Source organism: Bos indicus x Bos taurus, unplaced genomic scaffold, assembly GCF_003369695.1.
Source record: "Bos indicus x Bos taurus breed Angus x Brahman F1 hybrid unplaced genomic scaffold, Bos_hybrid_MaternalHap_v2.0 tig00002113_arrow_arrow_obj, whole genome shotgun sequence".
In the NCBI taxonomy this organism is placed as follows: domain Eukaryota; kingdom Metazoa; phylum Chordata; class Mammalia; order Artiodactyla; family Bovidae; genus Bos; species Bos indicus x Bos taurus.
The window spans coordinates 39,554-51,936 of record NW_020867497.1 but is presented as its reverse complement, the minus strand read 5'-3'; the positions used below and the strand labels follow the sequence as shown (position 1 = coordinate 51,936).

General features: G+C 35.7%; 1 protein-coding gene and 1 non-coding gene across 2 annotated transcripts in view; both read right to left on the bottom strand.

The window, feature by feature from the left end:
• Window positions 1-4: 4 nt before the first annotated feature.
• The window catches only part of LOC113888817 (FAST kinase domain-containing protein 1, mitochondrial-like), a gene marked incomplete at its 3' end in the record, with an annotated part of 28,170 nt that continues 15,791 nt past the window's right edge, over window positions 5-12,383 (bottom strand). Inside the window, 6 exon segments of the mRNA XM_027535797.1 lie at window positions 5-55; window positions 421-552; window positions 1,245-1,373; window positions 6,098-6,127; window positions 6,130-6,211; window positions 7,622-8,108. Coding sequence (XP_027391598.1) covers window positions 5-55; window positions 421-552; window positions 1,245-1,373; window positions 6,098-6,127; window positions 6,130-6,211; window positions 7,622-8,108 — 911 coding nt within the window.
• On the bottom strand, window positions 9,690-9,796 carry LOC113888819. The gene has a single exon (XR_003510066.1). It is a non-coding gene; the product is annotated as a small nucleolar RNA U13 (small nucleolar RNA).

The window sequence follows — 12,383 nt, the reverse complement described above, 5'->3', positions numbered from 1 at the left end:
ACCTCTGCTAACATTTTATAAATCTGCTGTTGTGCTCCATTCATGCTGCCAAAATCTTCATGAAATAAAAACAGTTAGTTCACTTAAAATAATCAGTTTTTGAACGAAAATCATTCCACATCTACAAACTAAAAATAAAGATTAATATTTCCAACAAGAGCCTTGCTGTACTAATAATACCATATGCAATGACATTAAATTCAATACAAGTTCTTTGGCTCTCTCCCAAAAGAGTTTAGTGTCCTAAATATTAAGAAATTTTTATAACACAAATTTCATCTACAAAATGTTTCCATTAAACAAGTTATGGCACTCTTGGAATTCTGGTGTCATGATAGGTTCAACAATAAAAACCGTGCACTACCTAATAATGTGCTTTAGAATTAAACTTTACTTTCTGACCCAAAAAAAAACTCAAACCTTTATTATAGTGTTGTTGACAGAAGCGGTCATGAAACCACGGAATCTGATATTCAGGACATTCCAAGCAGACTGCTCTATTTAATTCCATAAGACGAAATTGGATCTTCATATTTAGAGACGAATATATAACTGAAATTTAAAAAATACATTAATAGACTTGAACTCAGCAAAGACAATTCATTTTTCACACTCATTTATCCCATTAATGACTGTAACTTTTATTTTCATATTATAAACTCATTTCATTTGTTATACATGTTCTATATTTTTAAATTATTACACTCAATGTGATCATTAGGACCAACATCTATGCTGTTCTCCCTAATTATGAATGTTAAAACCATATTTTTAAAAATACTGCCAAAGAATATTCATTGACCTAATATTCCACGTTTAGCAACTTATCCTAAAAACAAAGATGAGGACAATGTCAGATTCTATAAACAAAAAACAAACTAATGACATCAAAAAAAAATGTAATGGCATGGAAAATCTTTCAAAATATAGTTCAATGATAAAAGGCAACAGACAAAAGTCAATATATATATAATTCAAATTTTGTCTTAAAACATATAGATATATCAACATATATATATGAAGTCAGGAGACATAAAAGAAACATTCTAAAATATTAAAAATGGCAGTTTCACTTGGTGGTAAGATTATGAATAATCTTTCATTTTCTATTTTATACTGTTCTATATTCTACAATAATAAAAAAAAATCAGTATGAACATTTAAATGCTTAAGTAGGTAGGCAGAGCTGAAACTTGGATTTAAATATAAGTGATAATGTATTAAATTAAATTGTTGATACATACGTTCAAGTTGAGAATCTAATCTAGCTAAGAATTTGATGTTAAAAATTGCCTTCAATAGGTCTTCGGGAAAATACTGAAGCGTGGCCAAAGAGTAACCAAGAAACACTAACACGAGAGGATCCAATACACCTAAAACAAAATTACAAAAAAAATTTTTAATGTACAGCTGCTTCACATACATGTAAATACATACTTTATTCAGTAAAACCAGGTTTTTAAAAAATGATACGAACACAGCCTTGACAAAATTAATCTATACTGTCACAAGTAAGGATGGTAGTAAAGTGGTTACCTTTGGGGGGGAAGAACAAAAACGAAAGCCAGGAAGGTTACCATGCTCTTGATAATATTCTATTTTTTTGATCTGGGTACTGATTTCTTACATGATTCAATTTCTATAAATCCACATATACTGTGTATATATGTGTGCGTATATATATATATAACTGATGTATGAACATGTCTTCATTATTATTATACTTCCAATAAAAGTCTTTAAATTGCCTTGAAAAGAGAAAGACTGGAAACAAAAGGTCATACTACCAAGGCATCAGCCACTGCAACCACCTACAACGGTGCACCCGGAGGGGAATTCAGGATGAAGAAAAACCGGACACTGGCCCTAGGTAGCTAAGATTCACATCAGAGGAAAAATTTCAGTGAGCCCAGACTCTTGTATTTTATCACACATAGAAAAGCACTAAAATCACTAACTTGAGATGTCTGTTTCTGTGATTAACAGTAACTTTTGATGTTCAAGTACACGTGTTTGTTTTTGGTTTTGTTTTTCAATAAAAACTCCTATATATAATGGGGAAAAAAAAAAGAAACAAAAGGTCAGTAAAGTATGTAAAAATAAGAAAGGCCACCATTCTCTATATACTGATAATATTGCTCAGACTGTGTGGAGAATCATTCTAAGCACTTTATAAATACTACCTCATTTAAAACCTCACTTTAGTGTATAACAGGAATGCTTATTATCTCCACTTTATAAACCAACTGTACTGAAGCACAGAGAAGTTTAATGATGTGCCTCAGCATGATTGACTAGTGGAGGGTGAGATTTAACTTAGGAGAGTCCATCTCTGGAGTCTGAACCACTGGGCTATGCTGCTTTCTAGGGCTCTCAGACCCCCAGGCTGAGGACAGACATGTATGAAGATCAGTCTCATCTAGTACCTCCTCCATGACCGGTCAGCCAGCACCACACTGTGTATCCCAGAGGACAAGGCTTGCAGTTATTTACCTGATTTGCTTTATCCAAGAGGAATTTCCTTTCTCTCTTTCTTTTTTTTAAATTTTTTATTGGAGTATAGTTCATTTACAATGTTGTGTTAGTTTCTGAGGTACAGCACAGGGATTATATATATATATATATTAAAAAAAGAGATTATATACATATATTCTCTTCTTTCATACCCTTTTCCATTATAGTTCATTACAATACACTGAATACAGTTCCCTGTGCTATATGGTAGGAATTTGTTTATATACTTTATATATAGTAGTTTTTATCCACTAATCCTAAATTCCTAATTTATCCCTCCCACCTCTTTCCCCTTTGGTAACCAACCGTAAGTTTGTTTTCTATGTCACGAGTCTGTTCCTGTTTTGTCAATATGTTCATTTGTATGATACTTTAGATTACCCATATAAGTGATATCACAGGTGATATTTGTCTTTGATATTGATATTTGTCTTTCTCTGCCAAAAGACATTTCTGATGAGAGGGAAGGGATCACCTAAAATGCACCTTTAGCAGCAAATGTTCTTACAAAGGACAAAAAAAAGATGTTAAATCTTCCAATTGTTTTCCTGAGGCTATTTAATAAAGCAAGATCAAGTCACAAACAAGGTTACGTGATGATCTACCAGCAAAACTGATCTGTCAAAACGAATGTTTCTTTAAAATAAAGAAAAGTATCATTCCATAAATTACTTAAAATTCTGCTTTAGGTCTCCAAGAATTTTGCAATCATTTTCACAGTAAAGTCTTCAAAAATCAAAGCTGTACTTCTCAGACTCTCATCTCTTATATCCCTTATTTGAAGAAAAACAAAAAAAAGAATGTATTTTCATTTCCCTCTGGTTGTTGACACACAACTGAACAACCAAGAAAGCATATGCAAAGTCTCATCTTTCAATTTCAAGTCTCATCTTTCTATACATAGTTCTATGACTAAAAGGGGAGTATATATGAATGCCACACATGCATACATCTGTACATGAATAAACACACACATGTCACAGTCGCACTTTACTTGTCTATTAAAGACACAAAAATAGGTCAGATACTATCTGGCACAAAGATCCTACAAAAAATATACCAATGTCCACGAACATCATACTGACATCATTAATATATTTATACTGTCTCACACAGCCTGACTAGAGGTCTATATGCCTAGAGAAACATACCATAAAATAGAGCCTAACATCTTATGCTGGACACAGAAGCTCTCAGTTAAGTATTTGTTGCTTGGATAACAGAATGACTATTTCTTACTCTCCAGGCACAGCAAAAAGTTTCTGAGGAAAGCCAGTTTCTTCTCTATCAACTTGGTCTCCCTCATTCCATTCTGCCACACTGAATTCTGCTGTCCTAAAAAGAAACCATCATGTTCTCACCTCACGGCCCTTTGCACTTGCTTTTCTTTATCCTGGGATGCTCCTCTCCAACTCTTGGCATGGGGTCACTCTCTCACTTCATTCAATCCATGGTCAATGACGTCTCCTTACTCCATCTGGCCCGCCTCACTATCCTCCACCCTCCATGCCTACCCTGCTTCTAGTGCTCTTAGAGTCTTATCACCAGTGGACCTTATGAACTTGCTTATTATGTACACCAATTTCACCCCGCCAGAAAGTAAACTCAATGACAGTAAAGTCTATCTGGTTTTTACTCCCTCCTACATCTCCAGTGACTAACGACCACCTGACAGTAAGAACTTGGGTGAATACTGACTGAAAGAGCAGTAACTACTGAGCCAGACATTTCACCTCTAAACTCTCACATTATCCTGACATGCAAGAAGAATGAGTCTGAGAAGAGAAGCCCCATAAACCTTTTTCTTTAAGGCCAAATAGAAACAAACATAATTCAGGACCAAAATAAATGAAAAGAAAAAAATAATTTCCTGTCTTTGCTGTCCTCACATACTGCTTCGGCTAAGGGCCAGTAGTAGGAAGGAATATTTCTATTCCACTTTTTTTCTGGTACTAAAACACTATTAGACTTTTTAAAGAGAACATAATAATCAGTCCCAAAGCAACAACCTTTCTGACAATTAATAAATATCTATAAGGATCTTAAAGAATATTTGTTTTCTATTAAAAAAAAACAAAACTATTAAAATTGACAAAAACAATCACATGTTATATGTCTCCAGAAATGATAAAATATCAGATATACAGCTCCACATACAAAACATTTTTGCTGAAAATGTTCACTCTGAATCTAACCAAGCATCTATACCTAACTTCCAGTTTACTAGGGATACAGATGATGGAGGAGCAAGTTAAAAGAAAGCACTCAAACAAATCAGAATGGGGCACAACCCATAATAAATGGCCAACCCCTTTTACAAAAAAAATATCAAGAGAAAAAAAGATAGGGAGAAAGTGATGTAGCCCAACATTAGTTTCTTTAAAAAATTTATCAAAGAAAATTTGGTGACAGTTGGGAAATTTTATTATGGATTGAGTAGGCAGTAGCTTCCCAGTTGGCTTAGAAGGTAAAGAACCTGCCACAATGCAGTAGACGCAGGAGACGCGGGTTTTGATCTCTGGGTTGGGAAGATCCCCTGGAGAAGGGAATGGCTACCCACTCCAGTATTCTGGCCTGGAGAATTCCATGGACAGCAGGCTATGGGTCACCAAGAGTTGGACATGGCTGAGTGACTAATACTAGGTAGTAAGTGGTACTTGTTCGTTTTCTTAAGTGTGATACTGGCATTGTGTTTGCATAGGAGAATGTCCTTATAACCTGAAGTATTTAGGGCTGGCACTTCAAATGGTTCATCATATAACACAGACAAACACACACACACACAAACACACAGAGCAAATCTGGCAAAATGTTAGAGAGATAACCTACTGGAATGAGTGAACCTTGACTGGATCCTTGTCCAAAATAATCACTGTAAATAAAGTATTTTGGGAATAATGAGGGAGACTTAAAAATAGATTGTATACTACATATTGTTGTTGTTTAGTCTCTAAGTCATGTCTGACTCTTTGCAACCCTATAGATAGTAGCCCTCCAGGCTCCTCTGTCCATGGGATTTCCCAGGCAAGAATATTGGGGTAGATTGCCATTTCCTTCTCCAGAGGATCTTCCAATCCAAGGATCTTCCAACCCTGTCTCCTGCATTGCAGGCAGATTCTTTACTGACTGAGCTAACCAGGGAAGCCGTATATTATATATCAGGGACAACTAATTTTCTCTATGTGATAACAGTATTGTGGTGACTTAGGAGATCATTATTCTTAGGAGGTCTAAGCAATTAAGCAATTAGATGTAAAGATTCACATTGCCTACAACTTACTTTGAAATGGCATAGAAAAAATGAGAGCAAGAGAAACAATAAGCAAATATGATAAAATGTGAACAATTACTGAATCTACCTAGTGAGTTCATAAGTGCTACTTGTTCAATTCTCTACTTTCTAATGCAAGCTTGACATTTATCATAATAAAAAAGTTTTAAAAAATGGATCCAAAACATTTTTTTGAAGGTATAAAACTCATGGATATTTTTGTTATCCTTTAAAAGAGCGGTATGTCTTAAGAGTAGTAGCAACAGTATTCTCCAACCTCCTCATCCAGGTAGTACTAAACAATATACCTACTTAAGTAAGAATTAAGGTGTTGAATGCAATTCCAAAAAATTCATCCCTTTGAGGTGGATCATAGTTCAGGGTGCTGAATGGAAGAATAATAGCAAGAATTGCAAAAGGATGAATCTGTAAAAAATAGAACAAAAAATTACTGTTAAAAAACCTCAGCAAAACAAAACAAAATTTAGCCTAATTATTATCCTAAGTAGAACTCTTTATCAAACAAGCCTATAGTTAAATGAAACATGCCCACAGTTAAATGACACATGTATCACTGTTAATAAGTTCTCTACCTGGCTATAATCTATTTAATTCCATCACTAATCTCTAGTAACTCTAAATATTAATGTAGAAAAAAATAAATCAGATAAGTTACAAATTGATTTTATAAGTATAAAATTCTGTTCCAGAATTCCTTAGTCAATTGAAATGACAAAAAGATAGTATCACTAATTTCCATGATATAAGTGCATTTTATAGACTCATCATATAATAAGAAAGCTTCCTAATTTATAATAATAATCAGACTTCATTTTTCTTTCATTCTTTTTTTTAAGTTCATTCATCCAATACTTAATAAACAGCAGGCACTATGCTAGGCAAAAAGATAGACTTTTATTTTTACTTATTAGAAACACTGTCTTCTAAGTAAAAACATATTCTGATATATATAATTGATTTTCTCATATAGTTCAAAAAGCATCACTGGGGCTTCCCTGGTGGCTCAGCGGTAAAGAATTCGTCTGCCAAAGCAGGAGACACGGGTTCCATCCCTGGCCTGGGAAGATCCCACATGCCATGGGAAAACTAAGCCCATGTGCCACAACTACTGAGCCTGTGCTCCAGAGCTTGGGCTCCAAGCAACAAGAGAAGCCACTGCAATGAGAAGCCCATACCTCGCAACTAGAGAGTAGTCCCTAACTAGAGAAAAGCCCATGGAGCAACTAAGACCCAGCACAGCCAAAAATAAATAAATTAACTAAAAAACAAACAAACAAACAGCATTTTACAAGTTCCAGAAATAAAACTGTAAGAAGACACACAGTGACAATTCAATTATTCTAGACTCTGATGCTGGGAGGGAGTGGGGGCAGGAGGAGAAGGGGATGACAGAGGATGAGATGGCTGGATGGCAACACTGACTTGATGGACATGAGTCTGAGTGAACTCTGGGAGTTGGTGATGGACAGGGAGGTCTGGCGTGCTGCGACTCATGGGGTTGCAAAGAGTTGGACATGACTGAGTGACTGAACTGAACTGAACTGAAAGTCAGTGAAGACCTACAATTTTCTCAGTTTTCACATTTATCTTACTCTTTTGAATAGTTTTAAATAGTAAAAGTATCATAGGATTATAGAAAATAAGAAAAAGAAAGCAAAAATCATACATCTCCATTATCCTAACACAACTATTATTATTTACCAGAAACTAGAGCTTAATTTTTAAACTTCAAATTCCAGTCAAGTTCTTCAAGCACTTATTATAAACATTTATGGTTCTAGAAGTAGACAATAATATGCAACATTTCAATTTCACCTTTTCAATCTGTTGAAGGACCACTGAGGCTATCTTATCAAGTAGTGAAGTACTGAGGTAGTTGGTTCTAGAAATGAAAGATGCAATCCCTGCAACATTGATGTAATTCATTTCATCCATCAGACGCTGTAAGGTAACAACTGTTTCTTCAAGAAGTGAATCAGCAAACCAGTCTCCTTTTAAAGATTTAACTTCTTCCCATAACAGATTCAAACTTTTACATTCTTGTAGTCTCTGATGACCATAGTGATCTAATTTTTGAAGTACTTTCAACTGTTTCGCAGGAATATTATTCAGATACACGTGATCATACTGAATACATCTTAAAACAGATGTTGCAAAAATATTCAGGTCATACAGGTCACACTGTGGCAAAACTGCTTCAATCTGAGACATCCTCACTTCGTCCAGGTGAGCAGAAGGAAGCATCGAAAGAGCATAGACCAGGATGGAAATCTCACTAGGTATGACACTGACTTTCAAATAACTACAAAGAAAGAAGGAAAAATAAAAAGAACAGAATGAATCTATCAGCAACAAAACTTAGTTGTAAGAATTAAAACGTGAATATATAATTATTATTACACTTAATAGGTGTGACAGTTTTAAAATATAATTTGAAAAGGGTTAGGGGCTTCCCTGGTGCTCAGTGGTAAAGAATCCGCCTGCCAATGAAGGACATGAGTTCGATCCCTAGTCCAGAAGATCCCACATGCCTGGATCAACTAAGCCTGCATGCTACGACTACTGACCCTGTGCTCTAGAGCCTGGGAGCCTCAACTGCTGAGCCCACATGCCGCAAATACGAAAGCCCTTGCACCCTTAAAGCCCATGCTCCACAAGAGAAGCCACAGCAATGAGAAGCCCAGGTACCACAACTAGAGTAGCCCCTGCTTGCCACAACTAGAGAAAAGCCTGCACAGCAACAAAGACCCAGAACAGCTAAAACTAAATGAAAATAAAATCAATAAAAAGGGTTAGATAAATTCAAAGATGACAAGTTTTATAAAGGCTTACTAAGGGAAGCCTTAAGATGTTCTAAAGCATATCCTCATTTTTTTATGCAAAAATAAAACCATAGTCCCTGACAAACAAAAGGTCAACATTAGAAAAATGTCTGCAGGGTTGTTGCGAGAGACAGAATTTGGACTGAATTTCTGGATATGACCTGTCAGAAGCTGGTATGATCTAGAACAGGCAAAGAGTAACCACTCAATAACAGTGATCCCCTTCTTCTGCAACATAAGAAGCCCAACCTTAAAAAAAAAAACAGACAAAAAAGACAAACACAGAGCATACAGTCCCTTCTCTTCTCCTTTCCCAAATCCCTATGCTTAGACACCCACCACCAGGACAGCAGTTGTTAAAATACAAATTAAAAACTGGGAGCTTTTAAACCATCTTTTAAGTTTAGAAGTACTGGAAGAGATAATCAAATATAAATTAAAAGAAAACAGATTTACTTTTAAACATATTAAGTTAGCATATTAAAATAATGATGATATTCAAGGCTAGCAAGGGTATATTGATGCAGATTTTCTCATTCACTAATAGTAAATTTAAAAAGTTGGTGCAACCTTTTTGGAAAGTAATTTAGCAGTATAGCTTAAGAACTTTAAAAGTAATTACATCATTTGACATGATCAATCTTTGTCTAGTAAACTAGCCTAAGAAAATAATCTAAAATGAAGGCAAAGATTTTATGTTACGTTATTCATCACATTTTTTTATGTGGCTAAAATTTGAAAACAGTCTACATACCCAGGAAGGGGGATAGTTAAGGTAATTATGATACAGTCATATAATGGGCAATATCCAATCACTAAAAATATTTACAAATAGCTTTAAATGATGTAGGAAAATGCTGTTAATGTTAAGCATGTGGGAGGAGGAACACAAAACTGTACGTTCCTGATTCTCAGCTATGAAAAAAACATATAGATGATATATACCACAAGCAAATAAACCAACCAAATAAACCAAACTGTTCACCTTAAATGAAAGGGCTTACAAATGATTATTTTCTTCTTTATACTTTTTTCTGTTTTCAAAATGATTTTTTTTTTCACATGAGATGGGTCCCGTGTTGACCTCATAACAGATATGAGGGAAGCACATCTCACACAATAGTGTGAACACCCAATTACTATGCTTATGAACTACAATCAAAATGATTTTCACTTAATATCTGGCCCACTGCCTGACACAAAGTAGGTACTCAATAAGTACTAAATAAGTATTTTATTCTTATAACCACAAAAAATTAATATGCTATTTTATATAAAGAAAAGAAAGACCTAAAGAGTTGCATTTGTTTACAGAATTGACCCAGGGGGTAGGAACTCTCATTATTTGCCAATCTTGTGATACTAATCTGAAAATAAACCTCCAAGAGACACAAACATGCCAGACTCCACCTGATGCTTTCCTTATGGTGTTCCCTAAAATTCCAAAACTTACAACAGATGCAATTGCGTTTATTTACATTCTACCACAAATCTACCAGCATGGCTAAAATAAAAATGTACCAAGAGTTGGTGAAGATCTCAAGAAACAGGAATGCTCACATTTTGCTAGTGGTAAATAAACTGGTACAGTCACTTTAGAAAACTATTTAGAGTTCCCTGGTGGACTAGTGATTAGGATTCCGGGTTTCACTGCTGTAGCCCGGGTGCAATCCCTAGTTGGGAAACTGTTAAAGAAAAAGAGACAAAAGAGAAAACTATTGAGCAGGATCTGCTGAAGGTGAACATATAGTAACATATGTATAATCAAGAATCACACTCCTCAGTAAATACCCACGGAGATGTACACATATGTTCACTAAGAGATACGAATGAGGTTGTTCACCACAGCAGCATTTATAATAGCCAAAACTGGAAATAAATCAAATATCAACATTAAAATAGACTTAAAAAAACCTGTTACGTTCTTACAAGACTATATAGCAAACACATGGGTAAATCTCATAAATAAAGTGTTAAACAAAAGAAGCAAGGCACTAAACAGGCGAAACTAGTCCATGCAGTTAGAAGCAGGGACAACAGTTAGCCTGGGGAAGGGGGTAGGTAGGGGTAAAGAGGAGGGAGTAGGGTCATGAGGAGGGGATATGTCTATTTTATGTAGATAGTTCAATATATCATCTTTTTTTTTTTTAAAGAACATATTATTCCAGTACATGAATTCCCTGGGTTCCCCAGATAGTTTCAGGAGATACTCACACAAACATTTACGTGAACTACTTTAACTAGCTTGTATTCCTTCGCACCAACCTGCTCTGAAGCGGGGGAAGGGTTACATTTAAAATAGAGGTACATACAGAGGTATGTCGGAGTAGGCAATGGCACCCCACTCCAGTACTCTTGCCTGGAAAATCCCATGGACGGAGGACCCTGGTGGCCCGCAGTCCATGGGGTCGCTAAGAATCAGACACGACTGAGCGACTTCACTTTCACTTTTCATTTTCATGCATTGGAGAAGGAAATGGCAACCCACTCCAGTGTTCTTGCCTGGAGAGTCCCAGGGATGGGGGAGCCTGGTGGGCTGCCGTCTATGGGGTCGCACAGAGTCGGACATGACTGAAGTGACTTAGCAGCAGCAGTAGCAGCACAGAGGTATGTAAGGGCTCTTGCTATGCGGAATTACTAAACTTCAACACCGCCATATCTGCTTCAAATTTTTTAATAAAGTAAACAAAACATTACCGGTAAAGTGAAATCTCCTGTGATGCTCCCACTCCTGTCTTACTTTTCTGTTAGCATACCTGTAGGCCAATAGTATTGTATAATTTACTATTTTAAGAAACACTGTACTGACCAAATAAATCATGTCTCTGGGCCAGTTTATGATACCTAATTTAGAGCATAATTATGTTAAATTCTTAATTCAGAGGCTATATGAAAGTGGATGTTATTAATAAATATGGAGTGAAGAAACAATCCTGTATTTAATCACCTTGATAAGAAACCTATTTAAGAAAACAGTGAACCTTCTTGTAACATATCTAATATGCTAAATTCTCACCTGATAAAGTGCTACCTCTTATTCCTCAGTTCAAATCCTTAACCATAATAGCATATCATTTTATTACAGCAAAAATCATTTTCAATTATATATCAGTCTTGATTACAGCATAAAGTCACATGCCTGGTCTTTCAAAAATCACAGTAAGAAATCAAACTAGTATGGGAAAAACAGAGGGGGAAAAAGATTAATCTGGTTTTAACTTCATTCAAGTCATTATTTTGATCTTTAAAGTCAAAATTTTTAATTGGAACACTCCATCTTAAAGTAAAATAAAAATCAATGGAAAACTGAATAACTTCTTTGTTGAAACAGGAATGCTATATTCATAGAAATGCAAAAATTTTTTAATTATAAAAGGGAAATCATATGAAAATACTTTACTAACATTGCCACCACATATTTTCGTTTTAAAATTTTAAATTTTAATATGCCTTGGACCTCCTGGGTAGCTCAATGATAGAGAGTCCACCTGCCAATGCAGGAGACACAGGTCAGATTCCCGATCCAGGAAGATCCCACATGCTATGGAGCAACTTGAGCCCATGCGCCACAACTACTGAACCTGTGCTCTAGAGCCCAAGAGCCGCAACTACTGAGCCCACACGCCACAGCTACTGAAGTCTGCGAGTCTAGAACCTGTGCTCAGCAACAAGAGAAGCCATCGCAATGAAGCCCGTGCCCCACAACTAGAGTAGCCCCATTCACTTCAATTAGAGAAAAGCCCAGGCAGCAATGA